Source organism: Sceloporus undulatus, chromosome 6 (genome assembly GCF_019175285.1).
Source record: "Sceloporus undulatus isolate JIND9_A2432 ecotype Alabama chromosome 6, SceUnd_v1.1, whole genome shotgun sequence".
Lineage (NCBI taxonomy): Eukaryota > Metazoa > Chordata > Lepidosauria > Squamata > Phrynosomatidae > Sceloporus > Sceloporus undulatus.
In genome coordinates, this window is record NC_056527.1 from 142,425,167 (window position 1) to 142,446,079 (window position 20,913).

Here is a 20,913-nt window from a genome sequence, read left to right on the forward strand (position 1 = left end):
ACACACTCAGTGTCCTTCATGTGGCCTTGATGTCAAAAAGTGGAGACACTGCTATAAATAGATGGAAAGCTTGTCAAATTTCTTGGCACCTTAATTAAGTTAACCTCACAGCCACCCACTGAGCTGCTGGGTTTCTTTTCTTTGTTCTTTTTGTTTTGGCCTCTTCTGGCATCATGCCCTCTTGCCATCTCTTGTTGGTTGCAGATACAAGCAGCAACAGAGCATAGGAAGCTTATCATAAGATATTAATTACTTCAGCACAAATAACATCCACTCTAATCTCAGCAATGTGGTTCAGCATTTCTCCTGCTAATGAAAATGCTCAATAATAAATGGGTGATAAGGGAAATATGGGCTAGGGAAGTGAGAAGCAGAGTTTGTATTGGGAACTAGATATTAGCAGTCAGTTAGATCTTCTCTGTCTCTTATTTATTTTCTCCAGTTTACTCAAGGCAGCATGCATGGTTCACCAATTCCTGCACTTTATCCTCATAACAATCTCGTGATGTATGTCAGGCTGACAGATAGCATGAGTAGACCAAGGTCACCCTATGAGTTTCATGCTCCTGTGGGGCCTTGAGTCTCACTATCCTAAGCGTCAGTCCAGTAATCTAAACATTAAACCACACCAGTCCTCTCATAAACATACTTTAGAAGGCACTCTAATGGTTCCAATGACAAGAGGCCAATGTGGCATACTCAGATAGGCAGGAGCTTATGGATTCACAACCAGGGGTTTCACTAGTGAGGTGTGGGGGGTGCGGTCTGCAGCAGGTGACAATAATAATGTGAGATTCTTTGTTTAAGTGAATAGTAATTATCTCCAAATTTGCATGTATATTTGCAGACTCACATTAAGGCTGAGATCCTATGCTGCCCAGCATAGTGTAAGAGTTCTGCATGTGGAAATCCACTATAGTTCCCCACTCACCACCTCCAAGGACTCAGTTTTACTGCAATAGTCCTCTTGAATGACCATTTTGTGGCAGATGGAGAGCATGGAGGATTGGAAAAACAGTTGACTAGGCCCTGGCCGGAGGAAAATTGAGGAAAATATCAATCTCTGCAATGACCCCCCCTCCTCCCACGAAAAAAAGAAAACAAGAAACAAGAAAGAAAAAAGACCTACTCCAGTTTAAAGTGGAATTATGCTTATGTATGTCACTAATTGAGTCACACTCCTCCTGAAAGTCTGTGTTCACGGTCTGGGACAGCTCCTGGATCCATCCCTCCAAATGTCAGCTCAGATGGATGTGATGGTCAGGAGTGTCTGTTATCAGCTTTGGCTGATATGCTAACCAAGCCCCTTCCTAGAATCAGAGGATCTAAAAATGGTAGTGCATGTGCTGGTAACCTCAAGGCTGGACTTGTGCAACGCTCTCAACATTGGGCTACCATTGTACCAAGTCTGGAAACTCCAACTGGTTCAGAATATGGCAGCCAGACTGATTACAAGTACATCCAGGGGTGATCATATCATATCACACCGATCTTAAATTCACTCCACTGGCTGCCAATTAGTTTCCGAACAAGGAAAAAGGTGTTGGTTATTATGATGTAAAGTCAAAGGCTTTCATGCTGGCATCCATAGTTTTGGAGGGTTTTCCGGGCTATGTGGCCATATCTAGAAGAATTTATTCCTGACGTTTCACCAGCATCTGTGGCTGGCATCTTCAGAGAATGTTGGCATAGAAGAGAACTGGATATATATATACTGTAGGGAGGAAATTGGTTTTTACCTTTAAAGCCCTATATAGTTTGAGTCCAGGCTACCTACAGGATCATCTTTTCACATACAGTCCGCCTTGTACACTCAGGTCCTTTGGGAAATATTCGCTCCAACTGGCCAGGACTAGACTGGGAACAGCTTCCCAGAGAACTTTTTTGACTGTGGAATGACCTGCCAGAGGAGATACAACAGCTGAAAATGCTGACTGCTTTTAAAACAGCATTAAAGACATATCTCTTCTGGCAGGCCTACTCAGTCAATTTTAAATCATGACATTTTAATTGTATATGTGCAATAATGAGCATATTTAAATGATTTTATAGTGTTGTATTTTAACTGTAGGTTTGTGCGTTTTTAATTGTGTTTTGTATTTTAACATGTAGCACCCCACCTTGAGCCTTGAGGAAAGGTGGGAAAGAAATACAATTATTATTATTATTATTATTATTATTATTATTATTATTATTATTATTATTATTATTATATTAATAAGAGCCAGTATGGTGTAGTGGTTTGGATGTTGAACTAGCCATGAAAACCAGTGGATGGGCAGGTCACACTCTCTCAGCTTTTGAGGAAGGCAATGGCAAATGCTCTTGGAACAAATCTTGCCAGGAGAACCTTATGATAAGTTCATCTTAGGGCCACCATAAGTCAGAATAGTTATGCAAATAACTGGAATCTTTTTTGTTCTCTTTTTTGAAGATGATGGATCGCCTCCTCCTTCTCTCATTAATGCATATGTAGCTACCATATTTTATGACAAAGGTATCTCATATGTGTCAGATCCATAGGAAGAGGTGCGGAGGTTGTTTGGTTATGGAGAAGATTGACAACGTAAATCACTAGTTTGGGGAGGAACAACGAAATTCATGATTTGCAATCATACTTCATTTCTCTGCTGTGTCTGATCAGCTGCATTCAGATGAAATGTCAAACAGTATGTCTCATCTCATCCTGGATACCTCTGCACTTTGTTTTGACATTGCATAAAATCAAACAAAAATAGCAAGGTTAAAATAATTTACTGGATTCAGGGCTGGTGGGGAATTGGCATAATATTGTTAACAGGATTTTGTTTGAAGAAAAGGTGAATACCAATTCCAGTTGAATGAGAAACAAGTCTGGATAAGGAGCTGGTCCCTCTCTGACTTTCCCAGATCATTGAGATCGATGTTGATAAGTGATTTATCTATGACAAGAAGAGCATGTTCAGCTGGAGATGGCTACTTGTGGTCATTTCAGAACTGAGCATGTAGAAGATTTTTCTCACAAACAGCTGACCACACATTGAGGCAACAATTTGTACATGCTTTCAGTATAAAAATGAGAATCAGATGCAATTCTTCACTAATTTTCTTCTTAAAGGAAGCAATGAGTAATTTTTAACAATTCTGTCTTTGCCAAAGAAAGTCTTTGGAAACGGACATTTTTGATTACTATCAACAATTTCAGATTTAGTCTGGACAAAACTTGCACATGGTTGTTTTGGGCAGAAAACTGCATGTCCTTTCAGGAAATACTATTTTTTCCTAGACAATGTTGTTTCCTGCATAGAATGCTTCATGAACAGCAAAGATTCTCATCAGTCCAGGATTCTTGTTGTCAGGATTTCTTGACACAAAAAACATATTTTTGACAATTAAAAAAAATATTTCCAAATATTCTTCCCTAGACCTTAAGTCTTAGAATAATAGAATTATAGACTCGTAGAACTGGAAAGAACTTCAAGGAACATCCAGTCCAACTTGGATGTAGGAATAAACACCAACTTTCCATTCAGAAATCTCCAGAGAAGATAAGTCCACCACCTTTCGAAGCAGTCAGTTTCACTGTTGAACAGCTCTTGCCATCAGAAAATTTATCCCAATGTTTAGGTGGCATCTTTTTTCTTCTTGTAATTCATTGGTTTGCATCTTCCAACCTTATCGAGTTATTCTTCTCTGCAGGGGATAGGAGGGAGAAAAATCCATCCGGAGAAAATGAAACCATTGCAAATAAACATTGTCTTGATGCATTCTCATAACCAGGCAGCAAGGGATAAGATCTTTCATGGCATTTGACGGTAATAGCAACCTGTGGTGGCTGGTAGCTAGTCATCACTTTTAAGAAAGATGCTGAGTACTATCTCCCAAATAGTCTTTGCACCTTAGATAGTTCCTTTAAAGTTTAACTAAAACCCAGGCCCTTGGCCCTTGTGGTCTCTTCCAACTATACGATTCTATGACTCAGAATGGATTCATTTTCCCATTGACATGGAAACCATCAACTCTGGTAGGAGACAGGGCAGGCTGTTTGATGGACATGTTCTGTCCTCCAACACAAAAGAAAACTAACAAGAGGCACTGCTGGTGGGCAGTCATTTCTGCCCCATCCCTGGATCTGCCACTTGAGACGGTTGCCTCATTCGTCCAAATGCTAATGTTGACCCTGCAGGGAGAACTTTCTTATTGCTATTCGGGTTGAATGACAACTGGAGCAAGACCTGGGCCAGACAGTCTTCATGCTGATGCATTTGTGATTTTCAAGCTGTACCTGTGAAGGGTTGTACACTTTTTACTGATGGATTGGACTGAATGGCATCTGAAGGAGTTGAATAAAATTCCTTGGTTTATTTCTTAAACAACCCATTTCACTAATTCTTTATGATGCCCAAAGCTATAGCTCTTCTGCAGATAAAGTGATATATCTCAGTTCTTAATGTTTGAGATGCTTCCTCCACCATCAAGATATTTAGTGCCAAAAGAGTCTCAGGGGCTAGCTGTTGAGACAATGTCTTGGGTGAGGCTTGAGCAAATGCAGAAGGCCCTTTCAGACAAGGATTCTAGGCCCTCCAGCCAGCCAACTGGTAGAGACTGGGATGAACTGCAATGGAGGAAAAATCTCAGCAAAAACATACCATAATTGGACTTTGCTAAGGGAGTGAGAAAGCATTAAAGTGGTTGGAGCAGATCAAATTGGGTGGGGCCAGATGTAATTCATAAACATGTGGATATTTTACTCCACCATGCATACAAGGCAAAGCTTAGTTATACTTAGAATAACCTTGCACAGCCCTTTGCTATTTCCTCATGACTTGCAGCAATGGAATAAAATGTTCACAAGAAATGCAGGCAAGATACAAAAGCAATAGTACTTCACAGAGTCCAGCCTTTTATATGGTAATATTTGATTTCACCTGGTGCCAAGGTTTTCTTTCTAACAGCAAAAGACACTGATTGCAAACTACTGTCCTATATCCTACCCTATTTGATGTAAAGCAGCCTGATATCAAGGGGGAAATGGCAAAGCAATTGGAGCACTTTCCTTTTGAAGAAAAGTGGGTTTTCTTTGGTTTACATTTAGACAATGTGTACATATGATGACTAAAAAGATAAAGGATTTGAAATGCTGGTTCCTTCAAAGCCCTATCTGACCCATGCCCAGTATTGCATCTCCCTGTAAGAACTTGCTTGTATCTTGAGACCTTCTGAAGAGGCCCTTCTCTGTGTCACCACACTCACAGGTACTTATTATAGAATCATAGAATCATAGAGTTGGAAGAGATCGAAAGGGCCATCCAGTCCAACCGCCTGCCATGCAGAAACTCTCAATCAAAGCATATCCAGCCTCTGTTTAAAGACTTTCAAGGAGGGAGACTCCACCACTCTCTGAAGGATTGTGTTCCACTGTCAAGCAGCCCTTACTGTCAGGAAGTTCCTCCTAATGTTGAGCTGGAATCTCTTTTCCTGGAGCTTGCATCCATTGTTTCTGGTCCTGTTCTCTAGAGCAGCAGAAAACAAGCTTGCTCCCTCCTCAATATGTCATCCCTTCAAATATTTAAACAGGGCTATCATAGCAGCTCTTAATCTTCTCTTCTCCAGGCTAAACATCCCCAGCTCCCTAAGTCGTTCCTCATAGGACTTCATGGTTTCCAGAGCCTTCACCATTTTAGTCATCCTCCTTTGGACATGCTCCAGTTTCTTAACATCCTTTTTGAGTTTTGAATTGTGGTAAGAACATGAGAGAGGACCTTCTTGGTGGCTGCTACTAGTCAACAGAACTCATTTTCTAGAGAGTTCAGACAGACACCTTCCTTGCTATCCCATTGCAGGCAAGTCTCCCCCCCCCCCCCCCCCCCCGTTCAAAGCACCTTTGATGGCTGACAGTTCAGGGGGAAAGGGCCTTTGATGGACTGTGTTGCTTATATTTGTTGTTGTTTTTATTAGTTTATTTTAACTGCTTTTAATTTCATTGAGATATATATATATGTGGCTTAGTTATATCTCCTTTAATCTTTGTACACCTCCTTGAGTTGCAGAGTGGGGGAAATGAGGTAGGATATAAATGAATATGATGATAACGGTTTATGTTTATAAAATTAACCATTGCGTTGAGAAAGTAGAGAACAAAGATTATTTTCTTCCTCTCCTACAATTAGGATACCATAGTGAACCGACTGACAATAGATTCAGGACAAAAAGAATAAGAGTTCATTGCACACATACCACACTTGTGGTATTCACTGACCAGAGCTTGGAAAAATTATATTTTTTGCACTGATCCAACAATGGAACTTTTCTGCATTCTGTCACTCACACAAACAAGATTTGTTGAATCCTGAGCTCTGGGTGAGGTCTCAAGGAATTGTGATGCTTTCCTGGACCTCTAAGCAAGGAGATATCTCTCAAGGGTTTTATTTTGTTTTGTTTTACATATGAAGTGACTTTAGAGCCTGGGCACCTATTTCTATCCATTCTGAGATGGCACTAAGGCTCATTAGCTCAGCATGAAGGTATTTGTATATGTTTAGGGTCTTTGTAATATTGCCACCCTCCTCTGAAAACCAGGAGTAAGAAGTGAGCCAGTGTGCACATGCATTGAGGCCCATTATGACATTGTGAGGTGTTGTAGTCTGACCCTGGACTATGACTATGAGACTATGATCCTGGAGACCAGGGTTTGAATCCATATAAACCCACAGGGTGACCTTAGGCAAGTGACACTCTCTCAGCTTCAGAAGATGGCAATGACAAACCTCCTCTGAAGAAAGATGCCAAGAGACCTCCATGATAAGGCTGCCCTAGATTCTGGGCTCACCTGCTCAGATTTCACTTATGCCTATTCCTACAAGAAATAATTTTGCTCCTCTCTAAACCTTTGCCCATCTGTGAAATCGTAAGAATTCCTTCCTCCATAGGTTCCTGACATTTTGGAATAGGAAATGAAATTTGGGATAAGATGCTGGTGAACTGGTAGCCCTCGGCTGAATATAACTGGTAGTCACTTGTTTTGGCTCTAATACAAAATCAGGCATATCATGATAAATCCACTCTCCTGATATATAAATGTATCCTCTATGTACAGAGGCTGTTGTCTGCTTGTGGATGCCGACCATGAAAGCCTTTGACTTCACACCAAATACCTTTGTTTTCCTCTGCAGTCCCTCTATAATAAAAACTAGAGAAGGGTGTACAACTCTGTGTTGCCAGGAGCCTATGTTCACCAGAACCCCCATGGGCTCCAGTGTGCCCAAATAACTGTTTTCCTGTGCACTCTCTCTCACAATGGCATCAGGAAGTGATGGGTTTCCCTTCATGTCACCATTTTGACTTCAGAAGAAAACAGAAGCATTTGAAGTTCTACATGGCTCTGGAATGTTTGTGTGTTTTCACGTGTTCGGGGGACTTTCAGCATGATTTAAGGGCAAAAGATTTCCTGAAAATTGTGCTAATGTTTTCAAAACTGAGGGTACTGGGGGTCTGGAGGGTTAAGGAGGGCTTCCAGAGCTACCAAAAAAGGGGCCAGGGATGTAGGTGGTCTATGGATGAATCTCGGCTGAAGCCTGGTGCAAGCCCTGAAGCTTTCTTCCTTGCCATCACACACATCCTGGTATTTCCATCAGTCAGGTCTTTTACTGTTCAGAAAAGTCAGTCTTTTTTGCAGTGCTTAAGCTTCCCATTGTCCAAAAAGTCCCCTCTGCTTTACCCAGATGGTCTACTATTTCACAATCTATTATTATTATGTTTTTCGGGGCAGGGAGAAAGCGAGAGTTGTGCCGCCAGAGCTTCTAAACAACATTTGTCCTAGAAAATCATAGGCAGCTTTCCTCGTTGTTCATCCTGATTTAGCTCTCACCCCTATACATTAAAACTCAGTTTGGGATTTTGTTCATGTTGTCAGGAAAGGAAAAGCCCTTTGTTTTCTTTATCAAGCCTCTTTAAGTCACAGGAGAACATGGTGAATGGCATCCCACATCCTCTTTTCAATGAGTGATGCTTTCAAAAGTCAGATTTCTGTACCTCGATTGTCATCCTTTCTCTTGCATTCCCATGGCAGTTCAGATGTTCTTCGGAACTGGAAGCAATGCACCAGTGTTTTGCCAATTAGGACATCTCTGCGCAATAACAAATTCCCCAGAAATGTCCCCAAATGCACCTGCTTGGCATGGCCTCCAGATTGCAGAGAGGCATCAGGAGGCAGCTTGCATATTTTTGGCAAGTCTGTTTTGTTCTACAGTAACACCTCAAGGACTGGCAAATGGGTAGGAAAATGCAACTCCGTCTGCTAGCAGTTAGAGTCACCCTGTCTGAATGTCATCCTCCCTTCCCTGCCTTCAATTGGGAGCTCATTCCTCTCCAGTCCCCACAAAAGTATTCTTATGCAACAGTGGCTGGATATCTGAAAGTCACAAGGCAAGGCTTTCTCTGTGGCAGCACTGTGATTATAGAATTTCCCAGGGAAGTTATGCTGGCATCATCTTTCCAGGAGGTAGTCAAAACGGTGTTACTTTATATGACCTTTGGTTTTAAAAAGTGTTTAAAATCTACTTTATAGGTGGTTTTAGTGGATTGTCTTACTTTAAGAATTTTGGAGAGCAGAAGAGTGATTAACAAATGGTTTCCAGTAATAATGACAATGCTAACAATGGTGATCAACAAGGGCAACTAAAATGATGAAGGGTCTGGAAACCATGCCCTATGATGAAAGACTTAGGGAGCTGGGTATGTTTAGCCTGGAAAAGAGAAGGTTAAGAGGTGATATGATAGCCCTGTTTAAATATTTGAAGGGATGTCATATTGAGAAGGGAGTAAGCTTGTTTTCTGCTGCTCCAGAGAACAGGACCCAGAGCAGTGGATGCAAGCTGCAGGAAAAGAGATTCCACCTCAACATTAGGAGAAACTTCCTGAGAGTAAGGGCTGTTTGACAGTGGAACACACTCCTTCCTTGGAGTATAGTGGAGTCTCCTTCCTTGGAGGTCTTTAAGCAGAGGCTGGATGGCCATCTGTCAGGGATGCTTTGATTGAGAGTTCCTGCATGGCAGGATGTTAGACTGAATGGCCCTTGGAGTCTCTTCCAACTCTATGATTCTAAGATGATGAAGATCAGAATTCCACATCAGCTACTTAGTTAACTGAATTATATGCCTTGATTTGACTCCACAAAACCTGACAGAAACATGACTCAAGCATGCTCCAGTCACTGGCAGAATGACCCTCCATCTCCCCATGTACAGTTGTCTGGGGAGGGAGTTACCATTGTGGCAATCGTGACAAAATAGTGACTAGAATTCAAAGATGTAGACATAAGAAGACTTCTACAAAAGCTCATGCTGCCAACTGCTGTCTTTCAGTCTCAAAGGTGCTACAAGATCTCTCTAAAAATAGTGACGAAGTAGAGATCAGGAATACGAAACAGATTTCGTTATCCATTTTGTATTTGCAAGATATTTGTTGGACTCCTCCTTAGGTCCAAGAGATGTCATATTGAGCTGAAATTACATTAAAATTTGTGGAGTCCTCCTTTGGGCCTTATCAATAGGGGAGGTACATTGTGAGAAGAAGTGGGAGAGGAGACCGGATTGGTGCCAAAGTTGTAATCATTTCAGCATCAAATTAAAACTTAGCTTTTTATTAAACTGATTTTTTTTTTATCCAGGCTGCACATGTCTTGTGGCTCTATCATTCAAGTTTGTTTTAACCAGTTTTAAATTGTCTCTTTTTAATTGGGAAACCACTTAATACATTTTAAACCTTTTTAAACTTTTGTTTTAAACTGTTTTTACTGTTAAGCCACCCTGAGATCTTCTGATTAAGTGTGGGCTATAAATATTTTAATTAATTAATTAATTAAACCTGGTCGAATTCTCAAAAGTGTTTGTTTGAATACTTGTGCCACATTAAAATAAAATGTCTTGCTTGGACTACATCACCATTGCTACCACCATCACCATTGGATAGTATTTTTTCATCTTGCTTGGGTTATAGATAAGACCCAGGTGAGGGCTAAGGTGATATGAGGATGCCTTTTTTTTGTTTTGCAGGAACAAGAATAAGAATAATAAGAAGGGTGGAATGTATGCAGATTTTTCTGGAAATGTCCCATCCCTAGTATTGGAGAGCTAGTACAGTTTTGTCAATGGTGACCTTTATTCAAATTTATTTCAAAGTGGAGACCATTTTTTAAAATTCCATTTCAGCTTTTGTCATTATTCATTAGCTTTAGGCAAGTTCATTTCTTGCACTGGTTCCCCTTCTGCCTTTGAAAAAGAAAACCGCGCCACCAAAACTCTCCCAGTCTGCATGGTTTCTAATAACATGGCAGCAATAGCCATCCACCTTATTAGCTTGTTCTTTCGCGTGACAGAAATGTTATACATCTTTTTTGTAGCACCACTGGTAGAACCTGCAACAAAATGCTGAAATGTGCAAATTCATGGTTCCAATACTTCTATTCTGCCCCCCCCCCCCAATTTTATTCTCCATCACCCAACATTTCAGGCTAGAGTAGACCCATTCAATCAATGGCTGAATAGTGAGTTAACACAAAGGCAAATTCAGCTGATTTCCATAAGGTATAATAGTAGGGTTTAGGCCTCAGCCTAATAATATAATAATAGGGTTTAGGCCCTCTCTCACCATGCTGTCCTCTCTTAGCATCATAGTATCATAGAACTGGAAGAAACCACAAGGGCTTTCCAGTCCAACCCCCTGGCATGCGGAAATACCCTACAAAGGCACTCCTAAAAGATACTAATCTGGCTTCTGCTTAAAAACCTCCACAAAGTAGACTCTCCTACACTCCAAGGCAGCACAATCTGCTGCTAAATAGCTCTTACCATCAGGAAGTTCTACCTAATATTTAGGAGGAATCTCTTTCCATGCAGTTTGAATCCATTGCCCTGTGTCCTAGTCTCTGGAGCAGCCGAAAGCAAGTTTGCTCCATTCTCAATAAGACATCCCTTCAGATATTTAACCGTAACCTCTTAACCTTCTCTGCCCCAGGCTAAACATACCCCCCTTCCTTAAGCCTCTCCTCTTAGGGCATGGTTTTCAGACCCTTCATGACTTTGGTCACCCTCCTCTGAACATGTTCCAGCTTGTTAATATCCCTCTTGAATTGTGTTGCCCAGAACTGGACACAAGTGTCTCTGATCAGGTCTGACCAAAGCAAAATAGAATGGCATTATTACTTCCCTCTATCTAGACACTATACAGTGCACCCGCACCATATGCAGGCGTGCCATATGTGGCTTTCAGCTTATGCTGTAATATGCTGTAATAAAAAGAATGGTGCTGCATACACAAGCCGCATTGTTTTTAATGGGGCTTGAACATATGCATTTTTTGCATTATGCGGGGGTCTGGAATGGATCCTTTTCTTCTTTTTAACCTCTCTAGCAAGCCTGAGCTCATTCTGGGCTTGAGCTTTACTTACTTTCTCCCTATACATGCTGGCTATTTGTTTGAGTTCCTCTTTGGTGATATCCCTCCTTTTCCATTTCTTGTACATGACCCTTTCACATCTTAGCTCAGTTAAAAAGTCTTTAGACAACCATCCTAATTTTTTTAGACACCTCCCATTCTTCCTCCTCATTGGAACTGTTTGAAATTGTGTCTTCAATATTTCACTTTTTAAAAAACTCTTATCGTGAACTCCCTTCTCTTTTAGTATTCCTAACCATGGGATCATCCCCTATATTTCCCTAGGTTTACTGAAATCAGCTTTCTAAAACTCTGGAATGCATGTCTGACTATGCTTGGCTTCCCCCTTCTACTGTATAACAAACTCCAGGAGAACATGGTCTTTCCTACCTAAGGATCTCACCACTTCCACCCTATTAACCAGATCATCACTATTGGTTAGGATCAGATCTAAAATAGCCCATCCCCTAGTTGTCTTTTCCACCTTCTGGACAATGAAAGTGTCTCCAAGGCAAGTAAGGTATTTGCTGGACCTTAAAGTTTAGGTAGAGTTTAATTTCCAACAAATATCAGGATAGTTGAAATCCTCCATTACTACTACAGCTCTCCTTTGTGAATGTGTGGTCATCTGTTCCAGAATAGAATAATCCACCTACTCAGTCTGGCTTGGAGGTCTGTAGTAGACCCCCGCAATAACATTTCTGTTTTTTCTTTCCTCCATAATCTTTACATAGATGCTCCCAACCTGGCTTCCAGGATTAAGGTCATGGATCTTTGCACAGGTGTACATAGCCTTGACATTTAATGCTACTCCTCCTCCCTTCTTGTTTTTCGAGTTCTCCAAAATAGGTTTTACCCCTTTATTACTACATTCTAATCACAAGACTAATCCCACCAAAGGCTTTCAGTATTTCTGCAAACCCTGGTGTTCACCTGAATATTTTGATATTCATATGTATGGGTAGTGTGGTTTTGACTGTATGAGCAATGATACTCAAAAGCTTCAATGTTTGAAATAGAGATATAAACTGAAGCATATATGAAATTGTACCCAATCACTTTCATGTCAATATTTGCTTAGATTTTTAAAGTTTCAGCTTCATTCAGTGTATGTTCCATGATAGGCATTGGCAATTACTACATGATGTACAAAATGGCTGCTGGATAAGGTAAGACTCAAACCATCTAACCATCCAGCATCAACTGAACTTCTTATCAAATTGAAAACAGAACCTTTTGGCTGGCATCACTCTTTACGCAAACCATAAAACAGCATTCCTCAACCCACTGCCCTCCAGCCATGTTATATTATAACTATCATCATCCCCAGCCATCACGGACAATGGCTTCTTTTCTGAGGGTGAAATCCATTTTCCCATCAAGTATATCTCAGCCTGTCTTGAGGGAAAGCACAGTGGATAAGATCCAAAAGGCAAAATAGTCAGAGTACATAGTATTGCACAGAAGAAGTTACAAAAAAACACTACTTGATGGAATACAGAAGGTCACCTTCCTCAGTCCTCCCTTTCTCTCTCTCTCTCCCTCTCCTTTTAAAATTAAATAGTTAGTGTCTGCAATGCACTGAGATAAGGAAGGAAAAGATTTGGAGTTACATTCCTTTCACCAGACAAGGAGTTTTAAAAGAGATACCCTCCTTCTTCCTGAAGAGAGACAGTCCAAAATAAATAAAAATAAAATAATAATAACAGTGAAATTCCAACATTACTTATTATAATCACAACACATCTTAAATTAATACTTCTTAGCTAGTCCATGGATCTCAGACTGGTGAGTATGTCCCTGTAGTAATGCCCCCCTCATTTTTCAGAATGGAGGGAGAAGCCCAAATATACGGAGGGGCCCATCCAATTGCAGGAATGTCGCCGGGGGATGACAACATTGTCCCTTAGCCTTTAGTTCCCTGATATCTCTCTGTGCCCCTTCCGTGGTAGGTGCACCTGAATTTCCTAGAGTTCAGAAAAAGGTCTTTGCATTATAAGGATTTGTTGTCCTTCACTTCTCCTGCTGTCCCGTTGGCTCCGTTCAACTCAACAGGCTCCTGGCCTTCAGCTTTGTTCGCCTCTTGACTGCCCTTGACTTTCTCTTCCTGCTGCTCTTCCTTCTCCTTCTCCTCATCCTCTTTCCCCTTCTCTGATTCCACCCCACTCAGCAGGTTGGCATTGGATGGGTGACTGAGGAGCCGCCCTTCCTGGAAAGACTCAGCTAGTTCTTTGGCACAGCATGAGGGGGTGTTGGTTTCGTAGGTGTTGTGGAAGCTATTGTAATCGACTTCGTAGAAGTCCTTCTCCAGGGTGAGCACAGGGGTGAAGCGGTGTCCCCAGAGCACTTCTGTGTCCATGTAGGAGCTGCGAGCCTGGCAGGTCATTCCTACAGGAAGAGAAAGAGTGGAAGGACGTTTACTGGATGTGGCGAAAAGGTAAACATGGTATATAGACAGTCTCCTTAATGCTCATGCTCTGCTCCCTCTTTTTTTTAGTTTAAAAGCACTTCAGTGTCGTTGCCATACCCGATTGCACTGGGACATGAAAAGAGTCTTTGCTTAATAAGTTCCCTCTTTTTCAAAAAACATAAAGTGAGTATGTTAATGTTTAAACAAAAAGCTCAAGAACCCAATGAACTGACCATGCCTCTTTTGCATGATCGCACGTGCACAAATACATCAAACGGAAGAGGAAAAATCTTATGGTGAGAGCACTATTTGAAAAGTGTGTGTGTGTGTGTGTGTATGCTGTTCCAACTTATCATGGAGTTTTCTGGGGCTGAGAGTGTGTGACTTGCCCACTCCATGGTTGAGTAAGGAACTGAACCTTGATGTTCAGACTCATAGTCCAACTAGACAGTGCTGGCTCACACATATATTCCTTGTCGCACTGAAGACAGAACCTTTTGGGCTGGTATCACTCTTTACAGGAGCTGTGTGGTATAGTGTTGGATTAGAAATCTGGAGATCATGGTTTGAATCCCTGCTCCACCACAGACCTTAGGAAAGTCATACTCTCTCAGCCTCAGAAGAAGGCAAAAGTAACCCCCCTCTGAACAAATCTTGCCAGGAAAACCCTGTAATAGGTCCATTTTAGGATCACCATAAGTCAGAAATGTCTTGCAAGCACACATAGACAGTATATTCCTGGTTTTTAAGATCGTCTTTTTATTTGACTTTTTGAACTGCAGCTCCCAGCATGCCTTAGCACTAGGGCTAATGGGGCCTGTAATCTGAGACCATCTGGAGGGCTTCTTCATCCCTATGCTGGTTCTACATTGTGGAAAACAAAGTCAGTTTTCAAGAAGATGACAGTAAAAACAATTAAAAAGGAAGCCTCAGCAATGCTTCCTCTAGTTGAAGCAGGGTTGGAAAGCTCTTCAGCTGGCTGTTGGAGAAGACTTCCGTTACAGCAGGCTTCTGGACAGACAGAATCAACAAGAACAGTGTTAGTCATGGCATTCTGGCTTTCAGCAAATGCAGAAACGGGGAAGTGCAGAGGCTGCTATGAAAAATAATATGCCGGAGGAGGAAAGGAAATCCAGCATGTTCTGAACAGGGCGAGTGGGCCCTGCTCAGGAAGCAGCAAGCATGGCTATTAATTAAGATTCTTCTCCTAAGTAGGTCAGGAAAGAATCCTGATTCCATTTGACTACACCTCCCACCATCCCTGACCATTGGATGAGTGACTGAATAGAAAATATATCAGAATAGGAGTAAGTAACATGCTGGTTCAGACACTGGAGCAAGCAATGCAAGTGTCTTCTTGCCTTCACTGCTTGTCAGAAAGAGGAATACCTTTGCAAGTTATTGGGGTTGCATGCAGGCAGAGATATAGTTCTCGTTGTGGCAGAGCACCACAACAAGCATAACACCCAACATGTGAAAATGCCAGATTAACATGGTCAGGGCCCTGGAACAGTTCCAAAAATAGGACTTCTGCAATATGGGTGCTCCTAGATCCATCGCTTCACATGACGAACCAAGTGAATGCGACAATCAGGAGTGCCTGCTATCAGCTTCGGCTGATACGCCAGCTGCACCCTTTCCTGGAAGCAAAGGACCTAGAAACTGTTGTACATTCACTGGTAACCTCACAACTTGATTTCTGTAACACGCTCTACATGGGGCTACCCTTATGCCTAGTCCAGAAACTTCAACTAGTGCAAAATATGGCAGCCAGGCTGGTTGCCGGAAAAACTAGGAGTGACCGAATTACACCCATCTTAAAATCTCTTCACTGGCTGCCTATTAGTTTCCGGGCACAGTACAAGGTGTTGGTTATAACCTTTAAAGCCCTACATGGCTTGGGTCCAACCTATTTGAGGGATCGCCTGCTTCCATATAATCCGCCCCGCACCCTCAGGTCCTTTGGGAGGAATCTATTGCAGCCTTTAAAAACCAGACTAACTGCTACCTCCCAGAGGGCCTTCTCTGCAATGGCTCCTAAACTATGGAACTTTCTGCCGGACGAGATCCGTCAAATTGCCAGCTTAGACAGCTTTAAAAAAGCTGTCAAGACGGATCTCTTCCAGAAGGCCTTTCCTGAATAAAGTGCCCAGCCACAGAATGACTGCTCCCACATCATGGATTAGCCCACTGCTTTGTCCTTGTTATATTTTTATTGTGTTTTTAAATTGTGTTTTAATAGATATTTTAATTGTACATGTTTAATCCTGTTTTAAGGGGGGGGGGAATTTGGGACATAATTTTGTAAATGTGGATTTTAATATGTTGTGAGCCGCTTTGATTGTCTTGTAACAGAAAAGTGGGATATAAATAAAAGTTTTATTATTTAGACGATGCAGCATAGAAAATAATTAGTGAAATAAATTAATACAGTATACTTACAAGATACACTAGACAATAGCACAAAACCTTCAAGTGTAAACCAATTTCCAGCCTTGCAATGTCAGTAATACTAGGATATATGTGGCCAAGGAGCATCAGAGTGTGGTCCAGATGGTATAATAATAATAATAATAATAATAACAACAACAACAATAATAATAATAATAATAATATCCCACTTTTCTCCCAAGATAAAAGTTATTAATGAGTAAGATCACACAAGCTAGAAGAGGCTAAAATGATTTGCTTTTGCCTGAGCCTACTGGGAAGGGCAATTAACTCCCTCTCCAGACTAAGTTGAATGCAAACAATGTTTTCACTTGGAACTCAGTCTGCAGGAATTGATATAAGCTGAGGATGAAGGAGAAAAGCAGGAGGAGGCAAGAAAAAAACAGGACATGTTAAAAGCAGCTGGAAAATTGGGTGACATAAAATTAATCAGGATTGTCCCTGCCAAATCAGGACAGTTGGAGGGCATGAAATGGTATTTATTTATATATTAACAACAATGTTCTCTACTAGCCATTAGTAGCCAAGGCAGGGCACTTCTTATCAAAAAGTGCCAAGAAACAAACTCAGGTGCATTACAGAGCACCCAAAATTGGCGGTCTGCCGCCACCGCCAATTGCTGCGTCCGGGAACCGCAGCGGCTAAACTGCATGGTTCCCAGGCGCAGCCAGAAAGAAGCGCCGAAATGGTGCTTCTTTCTGGGCCCCAGAAGTGTCACCGTGAGGCACTAGTCGTGCACTTGCGGCGTCACTTCCGCCGTGTGACGTCTGGACGCTACGCATCTGCGATGTCAAAATGGCGGCCCCTGTGTGGATGGGCGCTGCCATTTTGTACGGACTCGGTCCGTACTAGGGTTGAGGGGCGTCAGGAAGTGACGCCCCTCCTCAGCCCTAGCATGCCCCTTTGGCGCGTTTGTAATGTGCCTGACTGAGTAGCAGGATACAAGGCACACTTATCTTGGCTCTCCATTTTCTCTTTGTTGTGTCAGTCTAAGAAGGATCAGGAGTAGCAGCATGAAGTGGCATGCCATTTTGCTCCAGGCAGTGGATTTAAATTGTACCTTACATATCCAAGTCTTCTGATCCCATGACAGACCTGTCTGTTCTCAGTTGTGGCTAGCTTGGCCATGATTAAAAATAAACAGAACATAATGGGCAGAAAAGAATACTATCCTTCTCTCCCCCCAAAGGGAGGCCTCCGAAATCTGACATGTAAAGCCTGCTTTGCAATCAATTCTTGGAATTGGTCCTGTACCTAAGGGACAACCTCATCCTGATTTGGAACTCCACTGACAATTTGCTGTTCTCTCCTGCTGTAAGTATTCAATTAAGGCAGGAACAATGGAAAGCTTTCACCGTTTTCATACATTGCATTGCCTTTCTGTCGGCTTCCTGCCGGAGCGGCTTTTTCATAACCCCAGGGGTACCGAGAGCCAACACAACTGAAGCAACGTGTAATTGCTTTATAATGCCATTCAGATATTCCTTTTTAGCACCATGTTCATTGGAGTTAATCGTACAGGGATGCACTGCCTGGCAACTCTGACGTCCCTGGGAAAAGCAACGCAGCCGTGTCCTCGCTCACTTCAGACTCCATTAAGCAGCCGGCTTGGAAGAAGCTGCCCATTCTCCCTGGCCTGAACTCACAAATGCATTTCAATTTTCCTGGATAATTATATAGCAATTCAAATGAAGACCATAAGAGGAGTGCTAGGAGAGGATAAATATATAGCCTCCAACGTTTTGCAGATGAAAACCGGGACATATGTGACCAAGCAATATCAGAATGCAGTCAAGATGGCAAAAGTTATTAATAAGAAATAACATACAAGCTAGGAGATGCTGCTATTGCCAGAGCCTATTGGGAAAGGCAAGGTTTTGTTCCCTCCTCTCTTCCCAGTTGAATTAACTGAGTTCAAACTAGTTCTGCATTTTTATTTCAGTTTTTAGCCAACTAAGTAAGATGAGGACAAAGGGGGAAAGTGGGAGGAGGAGAAACAAACTGAGCCATTTTCAAAGCAGCTGAGAAAGTGGGATGATAAAGGATTAAGTCCGAACTGTCCTTGCCAAATTGGGAAAGCTGAAGGGTATGGGAATGAACTTTGCTTAGTTCAAAGAGCAGACCACAAGCTGAACATGAGTCAGCAGTGTGTTGTAGCAGCTAAAGAAACCAACATCATACTAGGCAGCATTAATAGGAGTGTAGTGTCTTCTAGATCAAGGGAAGTAATATTGCCATTCTGTTCTGCTTTCAGCAAACATCACTTGGAATATTATGTCCAGTTCTGGGCACCACAATTCAAAAAGGATGTTGAGAAGCAGAAGCATATCTAGAGAAGGGTGACCAAATGGTGAAAGGTTGGGAAATCATGCCTTATGCGGAGCAGTTTAGGGAGCTAGGTACAGCCTGGGGTAGAAAAGTTAAGTGATGAGATGACGTGTTTAAATATTTGAAAGAATGTCATATTGAGGATGGATTAAGCTTGTTTTTTTCTGCTCCAGAGACTAGGACATGGAGCAATGGATTCAAACTACAAGAAAAGTGATTTCACCTAAACATTAGAAAGAGCATCCTGACAGTAAGAGCTGTTCAACTGTCTTGGAGTCTCTTCCTTTGGAGGTTTTAAAACAGAGGCAGGATGGCCATTTGTAGAGGGGGGGGGGGGGCATGCTGGGGGTTGGTCTGGATAACCCTTGTGGTCTCTTCCAACTCAGCGAGTCTATGATTCTACTAATACTACTGATAATATAATCCCACATCTACTTTGTTTTACACTAGAGGCCCAGAGGATCAATTCTGATATCCTCCTCTGCAAGAATGCTTTCCAAATGATGTTTGTGGATGCACACATCATGCTGTGTTGACATTACATCAGATTTTAAAATCCACAGAGAGTTTAAAAGCGATGAAGCAAAGACCGGAAAGGTCTCTTTGATTTTCACTATAATAATTTTCCGTTCACAGTGATACTATAGGCCAATGGCATAGCACTGACTTTATCACTGATGTGGTATCTGTGATATTATATTACAGGGATATCATATCAGGGAAGTGTCACTTTGGAGAAATCTCCCCAAATGTAGCATCCTCCAGACATGTTGGACTACAATAATTAAGCAACATTAACCACCACTTTTGTAAACTACCATGTTGGGAAAGCCTGCTTTGGGATACAGTATTTAAAATGCCTTGCAAGCATTAAGATAGCAAAGCCCTGCCAAGGAGCTCAGGATCCATTACTTCTATAGGATCAGTGTTAGTTTCATTACTACATTTTATATTGTACTTTATCCATGAAGCATGGATGACATACAGTTCTCATTCGCCCTATTTTAACCTGGAACAATATAATGAAGTAAGCCAGGCTGAACAAGAGAATCCTCAACTGAAATCACTGATTTAGCTTTGCAGCTGTCTAATACTAATAGCCATTAATAGTTAGTTATTTCTTTTAGTTATTAATTATTAGTACTAACTATGATCTGTACTTCTATCTGCATAGGCTCTCTCTCTATAACACTTCAAACAAGCAAGACAAAGATCCCTGAGTCCAATCTCAGCTTTCTTTCCGACATTATTATCACTATCATCTTTATCAGGTGCTTTGATTGTGAGTTCCTGCATGGCAGGGGGTTGGACTGGATGGCCCTTGAGGTCTCTTCCAACCCTATGATTCTGTGATTGCCATTTTTGCCTGATGAATAAGCCAGTGTGCTTTGGAAGCTAACATAATGATTTTTTGGTTAGTCCTAGAAAGATACTACCACAAGGATTTAGATTTGTCAATTATTAGTTGATACTTCTCCTTCCACTATTCTAAGGAGATAGATCAGCTTGGACATAGAGATCTACAGAGCTGAGAAAGGTTACTTTTCAAAGTGTGGCACTGTAACTGTGTTAGTCTGCTACAGCAAAAACCAAACCCAAACCCAAAGAGTCTTGGGGTGACTTAGGCCTGAAACAGACAACACATGCCCTCAAACTGCATGGAAGCCACACCAGGCTGCCTAAGGCAGCCCAAACCCAGCCACAAAAGGAGCAGATTTTATTTGCTCCTTGCCATAGCCTGTTTAGGACTATGTGGCAGTGACTGGCACAGGGCCATGGCATCTGGCTGCCAGGGTCCTGCAGCAATCAGAATGGAAGCAGCCTCTGCCCACTCCTTATGTCCTGTCTGCTCAAGGCCCTTAGCACTAACAGTAAACCAAACGTACTGCACCCATGATCTTGTTGGCCTCTGACGGCTGGACTGGCATCCACAAAAACATACCTCAGCTAAAGTTGGCCCACCTTTTAGGTGCCACAATAGCCTTCATTGTTTTTCAAACATTGTCTAGGGAATACCAGGTGCTACAATCCAAGAAAAAGTAATGTTACCAAGCTCTACAGTCCTTCAAATATACTTGGCCTGGCCACCAAGTCCCACATTCTGTTCCCTACATTTGCCAACCAGTTGCTTTGGGGAAGACTAGAAGTAAATCTCCAGTGCAACAACCTTTCCCTATAATTGCTCCAGAGAAACTAGATTTCGTTGGTGCAGTGCCTCCTAAAAGTGCAGGTTCCTCCTAGATGGCTTTCATCATGACAATCAGCCACTGACAGAATTTGCTTTATAGAGCAACGGAAGGGAACACCTGCTC

The 20,913-nt window shown here is 41.8% G+C and overlaps 1 protein-coding gene across 2 annotated transcripts in view; it reads right to left on the minus strand.

Moving 5' to 3' along the window:
• Window positions 1–11,233: 11,233 nt before the first annotated feature.
• Window positions 11,234–20,913, minus strand: part of KCNJ5 (potassium inwardly rectifying channel subfamily J member 5) — a 65,405-nt gene continuing 55,725 nt past the window's right edge. For both annotated transcript variants that reach the window (XM_042475283.1, XM_042475284.1), the window contains one exon: window positions 11,234–13,800. In XM_042475283.1, the coding sequence (XP_042331217.1) occupies window positions 13,406–13,800 (395 nt within the window). In that variant the 3' untranslated portion in view covers window positions 11,234–13,405. The remainder of the gene's footprint in view (window positions 13,801–20,913) is intronic.